The sequence below is a fragment of the Myxine glutinosa genome, chromosome 1, assembly GCF_964187855.1.
Source record: "Myxine glutinosa chromosome 1, kmMyxGlut1.1, whole genome shotgun sequence".
Classification (NCBI taxonomy): domain Eukaryota; kingdom Metazoa; phylum Chordata; class Myxini; order Myxiniformes; family Myxinidae; genus Myxine; species Myxine glutinosa.
Genome location: NC_136261.1, coordinates 176,472,265 through 176,489,507, shown reverse-complemented (window position 1 = coordinate 176,489,507; position 17,243 = coordinate 176,472,265). Strand labels below are relative to the sequence as shown.

Here is a 17,243-nt window from a genome sequence, read left to right as displayed (position 1 = left end):
TTCGAAACAAATAAATTGATCCTTGAAAGTGATGTAAACTGATATCGAACTCAATTCATGGCAAGTACTGTGTTAAACATCTGTACGTTTTCCAGAAGTATCTCTTTATTTTGCACATTAGCCAAAATTTTTTTAACAAAAACAAAAGTTAAATTACGACTGGGATTACGGACAGTAAAATTACAGTTCAGTACTTCGTGTAACCCCCATGAGCATTCAGGAGAGCACGTACACGTTGAAGCATGCTGTTCACGAGATTTGCCAAGGTTTGGACAGGAATCGCTTGCCATGCAGTGACAATAGCCTGCTGCAATTCACGCACAGAGGTCGGCTGCTGGTCCAAGTGGTCGATTTGACGCGTTAATTCTGCCCACAAGTTCTCTATCGGATTCATATCCGGGGACATGGCAGGCCACTCCATATGCTCTACACCATGGTCAGCAAGAAAGTGTTGGATCATGCGAGCACGATGAGGCCGTGCATTGTCATCTTGGAAGACAAAGTTTCCTCGAAAGGCTGCACGAGCAAATGGAAGCAATGTTTCTTCCAGAATGGCCCTGTACCTGGACTGGTTCAGGTTTCCATTCAGAACAACCAGGTCAGTTTTGCCCCCTGCATGAAAAGCAGCCCAAACGGTCACCCCACCACCTCCAGCTTGGACTCTTGGCACTATACAATCTTTGTTGTAGGCTTCATGCACTTGTCTGCGCACTCGGACGCGGCCATCTTGACGATAGACCAGAAATCTAGACTCGTCACTGAAGATCACATGATTCCAGTGTCCTGGCTGCCATTGACGGTGCTCTCTGGCCCACTGCAATCGGCGCTGGCGGTGTTGTCTGGTCAGGCGTGGCTTTCTCAGGGGACACCTGGCACGACAGCCTGCTTGAACCAGTCGTTGGTTGACTAGCCTTCTGGATACAGGCACATTTGTCAGTTGGTGCCACTCAGCCCTAAGCCGATTAGCTGACTTGGTACGGCCATTGCGGACTAACCGGTGCAGCTGGCGATCATCCCTCCCTGTGGTTCTGCGGGGACGTCCTGGCCTCGGTATTGGAGTAGGGACACCCCTCTGAGCATTTCGTTTCAGGATCTTTGACACCTGACCTTGAGTGATGCCATACTGCCGAGCAATAGCACGCTGTTTCATGCCGTAATTTCTTAAAGCCACCACTCCATGACAAACAGCATTGTCGAGTGGACGGACCATCTCCAGAGGAAGCGGCAATAATTTTTGGAGATGTGCAGCAGTTGTTTTCCACTAATACAGAACGCAACAACCCTTGTATACTCGACTGTGAAGCCAATCATCAAATGCACCTGTCCGTACATTTTGCCACGCCACCTGTGATATAATCCTGTTGTTGACTTCTTGCTGCGACAGACAATCAGTGACATGGTTCTTTCAACAAATAAATCACCAAAGTGTAAAAGAAACTCACCAGATTGATATACTGAGTTAAGAAAGTAAACCCAAGTTAAGAAAAAATATATATTCCATATTAAATGCCAAGTCTGTATATATATATATATATATATATATATATATATATATATATATATATATATATATAGTTACGGATCTCAACGTCGGCCCCTTTTCCCCTTACCAAGGGGGGATTAATCCCCTTGTCTGCGACTGACCGACGTGAGTCCTGGGGGTCCCAACGCTACTTCCGGTCAGGAGAAGCCAGGGTATTTGGTCAACGAAAAGTCCCAAGGACCTGAGTGCCACTCCTGACCGCGAAGCAGGGGAGGGACTCCCGCTCGAACCACGGTTTTAGATGTTCTAATTGCCAAGCGGTTTTAGCAACCTATTCTAGCTATTAACAGTCACTAACCCGATTCCGAAGCGTTGGCCGAAATCGCACCACAGGTACTCAATGGGGGAAATCACAAAGACGATCGGATGTGGAAGAACAAGCCAAAGTAAGGAGGAACAGGAATTTATTAACCAATTATGTACACAATCAAAGAAACCAAGGGGAGAAGGAAAGATACGAAAATAATTACAGAAGGAGAAGAAGACACAGTGCAATTCTAGCTTATCTACAGGCTTAACTTATTCCCAGGACAGAACAAACAAGCCAACTCACGTACACGAATGGATGGAATGGCAGGGGTGGATGGCTGGACGGATGAGAAGGTGGGACCACAGGACTGGAAGGATGCGGGTCCGGTCCGTGTAAACGGCAAGGCTCGAGGTGAGCGGCCGCCGACCCTCCGCAATCTGGTTCGCACGGTGGCGTTGCTTCGCAGCAGTGGGTCGAAACTGCGCATCAAAGCTGCGCGTCAAAGCTCAACTCCTCCTCAACTGAACTCCAACTGAACTGCGGTCCACTGAACTCTCTGCTCCTCAACTGAACTGCTCAGTGCGTCCTCCTCACTCACCTCCCTAAGCAGTCCCTCAGTCGCCATTTTTATGGCCCTTCCTGAGATCAGGCTGCGGGCTACACAGGCACGCCTACCGGGGCGCTCACTGCAGTGCCGGTTGGCTGGCACGGGCTCTTTTGCTCCACCTTTGATGACGATGGGTGGCCAACGCCCTTCTTCTCCGAGCTGACCGTGTGCGTAATGGAGGCAGATGCAGTTGGCAATAATGCAGTTTTGGGGAATGCGGTTGGAAATGTAGGCTTTGGGGAATTTGAAAAGGGGATCTATCTTATTTAATTTGGTGCAATGCAATGTCAACTAGTGGAAAACAGAGCATTCACTAATACACATAATAAAGAAATAACTATAGAGAGGTTCTATGATTGGCTACGTGCTTGTACATGGACTAGCTAAAGGGACGACCGTTGACCTTTACAATTAATGGAGGTATTTACAAGGAATTATTACATTATTTACAGAGGGTGATATTTACAAACAATTACAGGATTCTCAAATACGCAATAATATGTATATATATATATATATATATATATATATATATATATATATACTGTATATATATTGTTGTGGATATGAGGATTGTGTTTTTTTTTTGTGTGTTTTTTTATTGCTTTATGGTGGACCCTCCTGCCTCCAGTTGTGTATAAAGGTCAAAGGGCATCCCGTAGTTAGGTCATATACAATCACGATTAGCCAATCATAGATTTCCTCCTTGTTGGTAGTTTATTTCCTCATTCTATGTAGGTTAAGGCCGTGTCTTCCATTAATTGACACTCCATTGCACCGAATTGAAATAGATAGATCCCTTTTTTAAATTCCAATTCCCAAAGCCTTTCCTGCCAACTGCATTCGTCACAGCTGCTGGGCGGTTTTCACCGCGACTCCATTAGCCACGAGGTAGGCTTGGAGAAGAAGGGGGAGGAGCCGCCGAATCCAGGGCGTCGCCCACCCATCGTCATCAAGGGCAGAGCCAGAGAGCCCGTGCCGACCAATCAGGGCCGAGGCGAGCTCACCGATGGGCATGTTCTGGAGGCCGGCGACTTGATTGCCCGCGGCGTTATAAAAAGCATGCGCGGAAGCCTTGAAAGGAGAAGTGCGAAAGGAGAAGTGCGCCAGAGACGGCAGAGGAGTCCAAGTCGAGAAGTGCGAAACCAGAAGTGCGCCAGAGATGGCAGAGGAGTCCAAGTCCAGAAATGCAAAACCAGAAGTGCGCCAGAGACGGCAGAGGAGTCCAAGTCGAGAAGTGCGAAAGGAGAATTGCGCCAGAGACGGCAGAGGAGTCCAAGTCTACAAGTGCGAAACCAGAAGTGCGCCAGAGACGGCAGAGGAGTCCAAGTCCAGAAGTGCGAAAGGAGAAGTGCGCCAGAGACGGCAGAGGAGTCCAAGTCCAGAAGTGCGAAAGGAGTTGCGCCAGGGACGGCAGATGAGCTTAGAGTCCACCACCACCACCACCAGCTTGGAGTCCACCACCACCAGCTTGGAGTCCACCACCATCAGCTTTGAGACCACACAGTTTCGACCCGCTGCGACGCGGGGGCCAGATTGCGGTGGCATCGGTGGCCGTCGAGGTCCCGCCCGACGTCCCGTGCAGGATCAAGCTCCAGCTCCGGTTCCCGTTGGACCTTCCCCTCCTACCAGTCCTTCCATTCCTGCCTGCCATTTCCCCATTCATATGAGTTTGATTGTCGTCCATTTTGTGTGTCTTGTCCTGGGTTAATTAAGACTGTAGGTAAGCTAGCATTGCACTGTGTCTCCTTGATTCCTTCTGTCTTTATTTTATTATCTTTCCTTCTTCCTTGGTTTCTTTGGTCCTGTAAATAGAAATAAATCATATTCGTATTTCAAACCTTTTTTGTCTTCTTCTTCTTCACATCCGCGTCGTCTTTGTCTTTTCCTCATTGAATATCTGTGGCACGATTTGGCCAACGTTCAGAATCGGGTCTAGTCATTGTAAAAACGGTTCGGGCCGCGGCGCCATCCGCTCGGCAAATTAACATCTTATCCGCGGTCCATAACAATATATATATATATCTATATATATATATATCTATATATATATATATATATATATATATGTATGTATACTTTTTTTTTTTTTACACCCACAAATGGGTATGTCTAATTGTATTAAAAAATTGAATCCAATGATTATACAAACGTTAGCTTTGTTTATATTCGCATAGAAACCTGAAGCTGTGGAGGTTTGCCTGATGCCTGAGTCATTTTCCAAACTGGACTTCCTCAAAGCAGCGTGAGTCAGAGATATATTCTGTTTCTGAAGGTGATTTGTGTTCCACAGTATATAATTAAATTTAAATAAAGGTTTAAAGAGGTCTGAAGTCATACTCGTATAAGGAAATTAATTCTAGGTTTAACCGCCATTTTACACAGTGTCTGACTTTACCCTACTAACACGTTACGTAAGTAATCTCTGCCTGTTGTTTGTGTCCTTCACAACATCCTTAAAAACAGCAAGTGTCCTGTTTGGAATGTTTTTCAATTTTGTTTGCCTGCCAGGCAGGGAGATAGAGTAAAAATATTATTTCACCTCTCTCCGCAGATTTGTGATCGGGATGAATTCAGAGCCAAAGTACAATAAAACGGCAAATTTGTCTTCCCATTCATGTTCCGATTTGTGCTCAAAATACAACATTCAATTTAAATAAGTTGTTCCTCTATCATAAACTGATAAGACAGACAGACAGATGGACTGACCTGAACCAATTGATTAACCCCTCTTTTTGCTTTCCTTGCGCTGGGTAATCACTATGGTAGCATATTTACCCTCGCCTGAGGAGAGTGCATTGCATTTTAGTCCGTTTGTCTGTGTGTTTGTTTGTCCACACAGAATAAATATGATTTTCTCTGCAACCGTTGGTACGATTGACAGGAAATTTTCACCACAGGTGCAACTCCACCTGTATAATTTTAAATTATAATTATGACGTCATAGATCACGTGGTCAGGCGCCATCTTGGGAAAAACGAAAAAAATTGCACCTCTATAGCTCTGAAAGCGCTGAATATAAAAAATTGAGACATGGCTCATTGTAAAGAACTTTCCATGGGGAATAAAATATGTTAATGATGATGTCATATGTGCCTCCATTATGACGTCATAATTTGACAAGTACAAAACTTCATCCGATCAAGATGAAATTTCTTGAACATAATCTAGGAATAAATTAGTGGAGAAAAAATAATAATGATGACGTCATCGGTCACGTGGTTCTGCCGCCATATTTGTTTCAAAACAAAAGCCTTAAAAACCACTGACAAACACATACTGGCGAGGGTTTGCAATCTCTGATTGCCCTTTCTTGTTAATTTTGGTATTTGCTTCTTTTATCCAATATGGCCAAAGGTTGTTTAATTTGATGCCCGATGTTAAATTTGATTGGTCAAAGATTGTTAAATTTGATTGGTCAAAGATTGCTAAATTTGATGCCTGATGTTAAATTTGATTGGCCAAAGATTCCTTCAGGTAAAACCAACCATAGTAAAATTGTCATTCGACTGCTGGATTACATGTATGAACAACAAGTTACCACAACAAAAAATATTCATTACAGGATTGTGATGATTCATGTGGTGTTCAAACACGAAAATGGTAAATAAGAACACCTATGGACTGCAATCTTCAAGTCTCGCCATAAATGTTCAATTGGGTTCAAGTCAGGACTTTGACAGAGCCACTGAAGAACATTTATTTTCTTCTTATTCAGCCACTTCATTGTGGCTTTCGCTTTGTGCTTCAGATCATTGCCTTGCTGAAATGTGATTCTCCTACCCAGTTTCAGATTCATGGCTGACTCAAGCAGGTTTTTATCAACGATTCTCCTGTACTTTGCACTGTCCATTCTCCCTTTTATCCTGACAAGGGTGCCAGTCCCTGTTGATGAAAAGCAGCCCCATAACATGATGATGATGCCACCACCATGCTTAATAGAAGGGATGGTATCCACTGGATGATATGCAGTTGGGCTTGCACCAGACGTAACACTCTGAATTTAGACCAAAAAGCTCAATTTTTGTCTCGTCTGAGCACAAAACATGTCTCCACATGCCGGCAGTTTCATTTAGATGCTTTTTCGCAAACTCCATACAAGCTTTTAGATGCGTCTTTTGCAGTAATGGCTTCTTTCTTCCTACCTGCCCAGAGAGGCCAGCTTTGTGAAGGGAATAGGATATTGTGAAGAATATTGATATTGTTGATTGATTAACACTGACCCCAATCTCAAACACAGAACCTTGCAGATCTTTCAAAGTCATTGGTGGATTTACAGGTGAAATCCCGAACAGTTTCCTGCTTTGCCCGGCTGCTGAGTTTGGGTGGGCGACCTGATCTGGGTAGAGTCTGGGTGGTATGATTTGTCTTCCACTTCTTGATGATGGATTTCCCCATACTCAAAGTGATAAGTGACAAATATTCTTATAAGCCTCTCCTGAACGATGCTTCTCCACCATTTTATGTCTGACGTCTTTGGAAAGCTCCTTGCTTGACCAATTGAGTTGCACCTTGAAACTCAGATAAGTCAGGGAGCTTAATTTTTTAAGTTAAATCACTGATTACATGCAGGTGAAAGCTTTTACATTTATTATGTAACCTTTCACACAAATAATTTCCTGAAGTATTAAGGGTTAATTCGGCAAAGGGGGTGAATAATTATGCAACTGAGAATCATCTGATTTTGTTTGCTAATCAAACTTATTCACATTTTATCTGCATGTTTTAGTTTTATCAGTTTGGAGTAGTTTGTGAAGATGATATATTTAGTTCAATTTGAAAATATCATGACATAACTGCAGGTGGTATCAAAATGTGAAAACTTTGGGGGGGGGGGGGCTGTGTATTTAGATATTTTGCAAAACATTAACTTTGACCCCTGCTTTTACAGGTTTAGCAAGCACAATTTGGCCAACATGATTGAAGGAAGCTGCAAAACCTTGCAAGTGCAAGAGTGTGTTCTCCACCCAGAGGTATGTCAAGTAAATTATCATTAAATATGAAATATTCTGAGCAGGTATCTCGAGATAGCATCATATATTTCATATGGAATATGTATGCCTAAAATCACAGAGCAAATTATTGCAGTTGTTCATGTTTCTAGTGAAGGACCATGTTCCAGATGGGCTCATTCCCCCAACATGTCACTACGATAAGTGGATGCTGAAAGAAGATGATAATTCCCCCAGAAATGGGTTAGTTTAGTATGGCATTTATTTTAGTTTGGCCCTCACAACTGTAGCAGTGCTATAAGATACACGTTAAAATATACAGGGACTGGCAGGAAGGCCTAGACTCTTCGAGGTATGTATACTCGTCTCTAAGCTGTCTAGCCTGGGTTTGAATCTCTGCCTCGCCATAAACTATTCCACAGGCAGCTTGATTTAACAATGTGTCTGCTGTCCCTCGGATAGGCGTTAAACTGGGCGACCCGTCTGCTAGCATTAGTTGGTGAACGTTAAGATCCTATTGTGTCCTTTGTGAAGAGTACGGGAACCCCCAGGGGTGGGGTCAAAAGGTAAAATGCCAAAAAATGCAATTACGGGCACATTGCAACATATTTTTAAATGAAACTTTGTATTTGCAATCAACATTGGGGGATGAATGAAATGTGCAACAATTCTTTGTCCCCCGTCGCACCGCGGAGCGAAAGGGGGATTATGGCTTTCCCCTCCGTCCGTGTGTCCGTCTGTCCGTCTGTGCGTGCGGGCGGGCGTGCGTGCGTGCGTACGCGAAGGACCGCATTCAAATTTGGTGTGTGGGTGCAACCAACTTCAAAATCCAAGATGGCCGCCGCCATGTATGTCTGATGCCATGTATGTCTGAACCTTGTGAGCTGAATATCTTGAAAAATAAGCGAAGTACCAACTTCTAATCTGGTGTGTGGGTGTATCTCGGCACAGGGAAGAACGTTATTGAAAATTGGGTCGCCACGTCAAAATCCAAGATGGCCGCCGCCATATATATGTCTGAACATTGTGAGCGAAATATCTTGAAATATATGCGAAGTACCAAACTTATAATCTGGTGTGTGGATGTATCTCGGCATAAGGAAGAACGCTCTTGAAAATTGGGTAGCCACGTCAAAATCCAAGATGGCCGCCTTGCGTCTTCCACTTTGTCAACTCGCATCACTTCAGCGACGGGGGACCTAGGCGTAACGCTTGTTTAGATTTGACCCCAGGTTCATGCCCAGGGTTGGGGACTTGAAGTCACAGGGGCCAAAACGGGGAAAAATATTTTAACTAAAAGTTTGAAAATCGGGTCATTTCTGGTGAATCTTTCAATCATGCTTTCGGTGGGAAGCGTGGGGATTTTTGAGATTTGGGATTGCGTGCCATAGACTTCGCTCTAGTCTTGATTTGCCAGGACTGTGATTCATTGCAGTTCAAAGTGCTTCAGCCTTTTTTGGAAAGCCTCCCAACAGTTTCTGAGGCCTTTCTATTCAGATTCTCCGTGAAGTCAAATAATGGTGTGTTGCCGAATAGTGCCAATATTCTCCCAAATAAAGCTCTGGAATGTCATTGCACCAATGAGACACTCTTTGTCTCATCTGATATGTGGAAAATTGTCCAAATGTCTATTTGACATGTGGAAAAATGTACTGAACTGCTTTCTTGCAAAAGATTCATTTAATATCTGATGAATATTGACAACCTCAAAAGAAAAGAAAAACAATAATTTGTTTTTGCCCACCCGATGAATCTTGAATGAATTAAAATTTTGGCCTCTTAATGGTGGGATGGATCATGCACTGGATAATAACTTTTTGGTCACAATGTCCAAAGAACAAATCACTCGTGTGGATTTAATAAAAGGGAAAGAGTAATTATCTTGTCTTTTTTTTTTTGTATACAAGATCGAGGCTCGTGAAAGAGCTAACATTAATCACACAAAAAGTCAAACCGACACATAAAACACAAAATAAGGGGAGCTGTAGACAAGATGGGGAGAGAGGGGGAAGGACACAAACACAACATTTGAGAGCAGGGACATCGAGAGAACCGTGGGAGGGAGAGGGCTTGGGGGGAGGTGGGAGAGGTATAAAACATATGGACACTGCAAGGACTTCCAGGAAGAAAAAAAACAAACAAACCACCTTTAGAGGCCATTTTTCCCCGCAAGCGGGGGTTGGCCTTTTTCGGGAACTGTGGTTGTTGTTTTTTTTTTTTCGGTCCCCTTTTTGAAGCAATGTTTTACGGCCGGATGCCCTTCCTGACGCCAACCCTTTTTGCCGCCTTTAACGACAAGCAGGGAATTACCAGTGAACTGGTACTCAATTTGCCGACCTCGGAAAGATGACAGGCTGAGTCAACCCCCCTGGCGTTCATTCAGCGATTGACCGGGATTACGAACCCAGGATCCTAGGTTATCCTAAGCCGGCACCCTAGCCGCTAGCCCAACACCAGGGATCTTCCAGGAAAGAAGTTGGAATTTCAAAAAAGTGTCTCTGGGGTGAATTAGCGGGGGTAGAAAAGATCGAGGTTTTGGATGGGGGAAGATAAGAGATGGTGGTGAACAGCTGTTTTAAAGACCTGGAGGGAGGAGTGGGATTGAAGGGAGTGGGGGAGTTTGTTCCAGAGGTGGGAGAAAAGGGGAATGAAAGAGTGAAGATGAGCAGAGAGCCTAGATTTTGGCAGTTTAACCATAAGAGGGTTGCTGGCAGATCTTGTGCGACCTGCAGGAATATTTGGGGGACAGAGCACAGAGAGAGCTGGGGGAGCAAGGCCGGAGAGGAGTCGGTAGAAGACAGAAAGACCACCACCCTGCCTGCGGTGAATGAGTGAAAGGTCCTCGGAGTTAGCTTCATCGCAGGAGATTCCAATGATTCTGAAATCTTTGGTTTCAACAGCGTGAAGCCGAGCTAGGTGTGAGGCAGGAGCACCAGCCCAGAGGGGGGAAACAGTATTCCATTGAGCTGCGGATGAAAGCTTTGTATGTGGCAAGGAGCTCAGGTGTGCTAAGGAAGGACTTCGCACGACGGAGGATGCCCAGTCGACGACTGGCTTTGGAGGCCTTCTTGGAAATGTGGTTTTCCCAAGAAAGATTATGGCAGATAGTGAGACCCAAAAGCATGAGCGACAGAACTTCTTGGAGAGGATTGATGAGAAAGTAGATGGGAGGGTTTTCCAATTGGTCTTTTCGGAGAGACATTGTAAGAGTGTGAGATTTGTCAGGATTAAAAGACATGTTCTACTTGTTTGACCAGTCTGTGATTTTGTCTAGGTCTGCAGGGATTGAGTAGGCTGCAGACTGCCGATCTGAGGGATGAGGAATGGAGCGGCAGAGAGTGGAGTCATCAGCAAAGAGATAGAGAGGATTTTCCAGAGAGTTGGAGAGATCATTGATGAAGACCAGAAATAGCACAGGGCCCAGAACACAACCTTGGGGAACTCCAGCCAGAACAGGAAGGGAAGATGAGACAAATCCATTCAGGGCCACACATTGACTACGACCAGAGAGGAAGTCCGCAAGCCATGCGTGGAGATTTCCATGGATACCATAGGAGGAGAGTTTGGTGAGCAGAGCTGGGTACCAGACTGTATCGAAGGCACGTGATATGTCAAGGGAGACAGCTCTGATTTGATGTTTGGCATTGAGGACCTCCATCCACTGTTGAGACAGCAGAAGCAACATGTCCACAGTAGAATGACCTGGTCTGAATCCAAATTGAAGATCGGAGGTCAAGCCATTGGAGAAGAGGAAGGATTTGATATCCGAAGCAACGATGGATTCCATGACTTTGCTGATAATTGGGAGCAGGCTGATTGGTCTGTAGTTGCAAGGATCTGTTTTTGCACTTTTTGTGTGTGAAGCGGTAATGTTTGCTGATTTCCAAGATGCTGGCAGATGACCTTGAGCAAAAGAGAGGGTGAAAAGAACAGTGAGAGAGGGTGAGATAGAGCGGAAGAGCAGGATTTTAGTACCCGTGGGCTGATGCCATCTGGTCCAGTTGCTGAATCAGAGTCGAGGTTTGACAAAAACTTCTCCACCTTGTCAGGAGAGAAGGACACAGAGTCCAGGAGCAGTTGGGTTCGACTGGGAAAGGTGGGAACAGAGAGAGATGGGTTTGGAACACAAGATTATGAGGCAAACACAGAGTTGAGGCATTCGCCTTGTATTTGAGGAAGGGAAGAGTGACTAAACCCACAGGAATGATGAAAACTTCCGTAGAGTGTTTCTTCAGCCCAGAATGAATTTTCCTTTCAGAAGTTTTGGATGTGAAATAAACCTGGGCAACATTTGCAGATGAGTGCAATCAATGAAAACCGATAAAATTGTCAGGTGTGCAAGTTGTCAAAAAAACAATACAAGTTTAAATAATTTTTAAATAATAAATGATTATTCAATAAACATGTCTGCAACTGCATGGCATTATGGTTGGAGCATCTGCTTTGTGAGACATCATGCCAAAGACTAGCATTTAGAGGATAGAGCACAGATAAACTTGGTGTGTTGGCATGTCATGGGGGTTGTGGAGGGGAGGGCAGAGGAAGAGATTTCTGATTCATTCTCCTGCTGAATGTGGAAAGAAAAGCGACACGTTAAGTCAGCGTCGTCGGTACGTAGAGTGCCCAGGGAAGTTGTGTTGCTTCTCCCGGCCTTGTTTGTCTGAAACCCACTCCTGTATTGTCTCCAGCTCTGTCTGTATGCATGTGTGTGGTTTGTGTGAAATCTGTTCCAGGAGCCTCAGACTATGTGTAAAAAAACTTTGTTTATAACAAGAAAACCTGAGTTGTAGAGAAATGATGGACCTTTTGTATTTGCCGAGACGTGTTTAAAACACAACCAAAGCACACAAATCATACATATTCCTTCTCTGACATTGTTTTGTTAATATTTTTTGTGAATTCTGTCTCGTATTGATAAACTCGTTTTCATTTTGTTACATCCACGAGTCGTAATGCGCACAGCTTGAGAGGTGAACTCCATGGTGCACCTGGAGGTGTGGCCTGTTTGTAGCTACACTGATGTCGGAGAATAAGAAAAAGAGAATACAACTATCAAAGTTTGTGCATATTGAGCATTTATTATAGTGATCTGAAAACGTGGTTTCTCCGATTTGTTTTTAAGTCGTTGGATTCTCCATTCGACATTGATCATGAAGAGTATGATGCGATGCCCATCACTGTGCGCGTTCTTCCTTGGAAGCTCCGCTTCTTCTGCTCCTCCACTGCCAGGAAGCAGCTTCTGCAGGAAGTTCAACCAAGCACCTGATAGACCTTGACAGATGCTTCTTCAGCTTCAAAATTCAACAATGAATGAACATGTTGAGTCTCTAACCTGCCTCAGCACATTGCAGACCGTTTATAATCCATCCAAATATGTTTTCTGTCATTATGTTTCATTTTTAAGGTCTGATGACCACCTGTAGTTGTTTCAGAGCTGATGATTGATCATTGTTTGTCCATTTCAACACCCACAAGGAACTACAGGTGTATTTATTGCACTTTTATCGGTTCGTTATCATTCACCGATATTTTCGTTTGCTTTGCTTGCTCGTGTATTTTTTTTTGTGATCATCTCAAATGCTCCGTTATATTTGTAATATCTTAAATAAAACATATTGCTCTCCCAGCACTGCCTTTGCAGGAAGTAAAATCGGAGAAACACAATTTCCATCGAAAACTATCATCTTGGTGCCTCAACTCACTTCCTGACCACCTGTGCACCATGAACAATGATGCCATTTCTCCATATTTGAATGATGTACACAAAGGACCAGATTTTCTTTCTCTGTCAGTTCTGCTCTCAATTCAGAGGACAGTACCGGATATTAAAGGTTCCATGGTGTTTTGCAAAAAGGGGACGAGTTATCACCGGCACCCTGGATTCAAAATTCGTGCTCTAACCTACAGAGGGGCACTGCATCAGTGGCACAACCAAGTATTGAATATAACAAGAACAACATTAGTTCAGGAATATATTATGATGACTTGTTTATTTGCATTTACAATAATTGTATAACACGGAATACAGAGACATTTCAGTATCAGCACATCATAATCAAAACAATCATCATAACTCACGTCAACTTATGAAATAAACTTTATTTCACGTGCACACACAACTTTACACAACGTAAGACATAGACAGTAATACAACACATAAAGAGAGCATATTCGGTTTTTTCATAATAATATGAATTAAAAGTAAACAATAAATACATCCATATGGACATGCAAGGATTGACTCCAAATCGAATGAATAAATGTAATTGTCTGGTTGAGTGTTACCCAAGGTTAGCCCTCAATAGTTTCCCCAGAGATCCAGGTGGAGACGGGGTGTTGAACAGCGCGGTGTAACACGGATGACCAAATGAGCTTTACCCCAAGGCGTTCAATCCAATGATGACGATATTCGTGACACGAAAGTGAAAAAGGGGATGACAAACTTACCTGCATGGCCTCCACCCGAGGTATTCACACCTGCATAAATTAACTCGAACAACACGAAAGTAAAATGTACAAAAATACCGGTTTTATTAACGAAATGCAGGTAACCAAATAAAACGAAATTCCTAAATGGAGCGCTCCCAGATAGAACCGAATACACAGAAGGGATAAAAGAACTGAAAATAAATACGTGTAATTTTCGTGGACACTTAGCTCAACTCGGCTGGTGTGTCTCGCCAGGAATCTTCCAGGCCCCAAGCGAGCAATCCGGGAGTGGCTCCGGCCTTGGTGGGAGAAAGCGCGCAGTGTGCCCTCGTTCACCAGGCTGCGCTCGTTGGTTCGAAAGAGGCCTCCCACGCGAAGCAGCTCGCTCTTCCAGCCGCGCCTGTCCTCACTATATCTGCACGGGAAACTGCAGTTCCCGGCCCGTGGCTCTTCCTCCTCATGACCACCAGCAAGATGTCCTAAAACGGCCGTTCGCGATGACATCCACAACGAGAGAAGAACCAGAAGGACGTCGATGCGGCGAGAGATAAAAATGCGATGCTGAGAGAGAGACCGAAATGCGACCGTTCACCAACAAATTCCAATACAAGAAGGGACGAGAAGACGTCAGCACATGACCGTCCACCACCAGACCCAAACCGAGAAGGAAAAATGTCCGCAGCTCCAACTATTTTGAACGCGCGGCTCTGACGTCATCTCACCTCGTCCCTGTCTCTGACCACATCAGCGCGTTCCATCTTACCCATCTTTCTGTGCCAATCAAGACAAGACCAATCATTGATCTTCGGGGCATGGCCTCACGAATCTTTCGTGCCTGTGTGATGTCGCGGCTGTGGCGCCAGCGGTATTGTTCGATGCGTGATTTCCAGTTGGTTTTTATTAATCAGTGCGTTTAATGGGCCATTTCTGCTGCGTATGTCATGGGGAACAAAGGAATAAATTACAGAGGCAACTACACACAGGGGATTTATTTACCCATAATCCCTCACTAATTAACAAGCCCCACCCCTCTCATGGGGAAAAAGATACACTTACATGACACACGGTCTACCGGATCCCGACTTATTACATGGGGTTTCTTCTTCTTCACGACAGTCAAAGCACACCACCTATACAATCTACCTGGACCAAGGCATCCCAACCCCCCACAAACATAACAATATTATTGGCAACTTTTGGAAGTAATTAAATTTCAAGCAGGTGATTTTCCTTTACTTTGGCATTGAACTCACCTGTGGTGAGTTGCAGGTGCCTCGAATATAAAAATAACTCATTTAACCAGTTTGAATGGAGAAAAGGATTCATTCTGCTGTTTTGGGGCATTGTGTGTACCGCAATTAGCATGGAGAAAAGAAAAAAAACCCAGAGAATTGTCTGAGAAGGTCAGACACAGGATTGTAGCCAAGCATGGACAATCTCAAGGCTACAAGTCCATCTCCAGAGACCTTGATGTTCCTGTGTCCATTGTACGCAATGTTATCAGGAAGTTTACGGCCCATGGCACTGGAGCCCACCTCCCTGGATGTGGCCACAAGAGAAAACTTGATTTAAGATTGCAGCAAAGGAGTTTTTGAATGGTGGAGAAAGCACCTCGATCAACTGCCAAACAGATTCAAGCTGACCTTCAGACACAAGGTACAACAGTTTCAACTCGCACCATCCGTCACAAACTCCATGAAAGGGGGTTCCATGGTAGGATACCCAGGTGGACCCCACTGCTGAGAGAGAGATATAAGAGAACTGGAGTTTGCCAAACACAACTGAACAAACCAAAATCCTTCTGGGAGCATGTCCTGTGGACAGATGAGACTAAATTATAGCTTTTTGGGAAAGCACATCATCTCGATCTTTACAGAAAACAAAATGAAGCTTTCAAAGAAAAGAAAACCATCCCTACCGTCAAGCATGGAGGAGGTTCAGTGATGTTTTGAGGTTGCTGTGCTGCCTCTGGCACTGGGTGCCTTGAATGTGTGCATGGCATCATGAAATCAGGAGATCACCAAGACATTTTCGAGCGCAATGTTCAACCCAGTGTCAGAAAGCCGGGTTTCTGTCGAAGGTCATGGGTGTTGCAAACCAAAACTGGCTGTGAAGCAAACCAAAACTTGAAAATTGTCCAAGGACAATGACCCCAAACACACTTCAAAAAACACCCAGGAATGGTTCAAGACAAGACGCTGGACTGTTCTGAAGTGGCCAGCAATGAGTCCAGATCTAAATCCCATTGAACATCTGTGTGGAGATCTGATAACAGCAGTTGGGAGAAGGCACCCTTAAAATCTGGGAGAACTGGAGCAGTTTTTGCACAAGAAAAGTGGGCCAAACTGCCAGTAGAGAAGTGAAGGAAGCTCATTCATGGTGATAGGAAGCACTTGTCTGCAGTTATTTTGTCCAAAGGCTGTGTGTGCTACCAAATATTAAGTCGATGGTGTCAATAATTTTGTCAATGCCATTTCTTCTTATTTTATGATTTAAAAGGGTACATTAAGTTCTGAATCAAAAACAAAGGTTCTGTAATATTAACAGTGAAACAAAGAATTGTGGAGACAAAATACTTTTGTCAATTTCAACTTGTGATTTTGTGAGTTATTCGAAAAAAGTGCAAGGGTGCCAATATCTTTGGCCACGACTGTATATCGGTGAAATTACATTTCCTTCTTCATGCTGCTGCATGAATCAAATTGGCGCACCTTTATATGAACTTTTCTCGAGCATTACTTGGCATTACTTCTAAGAACAGAAGGGTAATCAAGCATGCACACGAGATTTTTGAATGTCCCTTATTTACTATTGTTTGGCATTTTCTACAAGCTATGTAGAAAATACAAGTCCCTTCTTGTTTTCTACAAGTCCCTTCTTTTCTATACTTTTGCACATGGCACATTCCATGTAAAGGGGCCTTTTCTACGCCCCTGGCATTTTTCACAAGATTATACAAATACAGCATATATGTATAAACACACCAGCAAAAGTACCTGGCATAGCCGGGTAACAATGAGTCGCTTCCTAAAGGGAATGTGATCTACAAAATCTGGGTTCTTTATCTTGATGGAATTTTAAAAACAGAAGTGCACTGGAGAAGTGGCGTATTGAGGGAAAATGACGCTCAGGGTGAGATGTCAAATTGCCGCCCCTCGTAACTTCCCATAAGTCTTTGAATGGAGTGTGTGTGTGTCCACATGTGTTTGCACCCGTGTGTTTTTTTTTTAGATCTAACATGCCAGTGTGTTTGCAACATGCCAGTTGGATGGGTGTGGGTACCTCTCTCACCAGCCATGGCTCTTCAGCAAAGGACTTCTGCGACTCACTGGGACTGACAAAATCAGTCAATTTCCTGACCCGGATCTCAGTCAACGTAGCATCTTCTCTTCTGGACTTGGTTATGACTAACTTCCCTGAAAACGTCTGCTGCTCTTCTTCTGCTCCAATGAGCTCATCTGA

General features: G+C 44.0%; 1 protein-coding gene across 1 annotated transcript; it reads left to right on the top strand.

Annotated features, from left to right (window-relative positions):
* Positions 1–4,581: 4,581 nt before the first annotated feature.
* On the top strand, positions 4,582–13,586 carry LOC144889763 (acylglycerol kinase, mitochondrial-like). The gene is made up of 3 exons (XM_078770958.1): positions 4,582–4,645; positions 7,292–7,373; positions 12,475–13,586. The coding sequence occupies exons 1-3, from the start codon at positions 4,605–4,607 to the stop codon at positions 12,616–12,618; spliced, it is 267 nt and encodes an 88-aa protein (XP_078627084.1). The 5' UTR covers positions 4,582–4,604; the 3' UTR covers positions 12,619–13,586.
* The last annotated feature ends 3,657 nt before the right edge of the window (positions 13,587–17,243 follow it).

Excerpts from the sequence above, each read along its gene's own strand:
- LOC144889763 (XM_078770958.1), top strand. The coding sequence starts at position 4,605 with ATGCCTGAGTCATTTTCCAAACTGGACTTCCTCAAAGCAGC. Across the intron at positions 4,646-7,291 it reads CTGGACTTCCTCAAAGCAGC|GTTTAGCAAGCACAATTTGG; the intron begins GTGAGTCAGAGA and ends CTGCTTTTACAG. Across the intron at positions 7,374-12,474 it reads AGTGTGTTCTCCACCCAGAG|TCGTTGGATTCTCCATTCGA; the intron begins GTATGTCAAGTA and ends TTTGTTTTTAAG.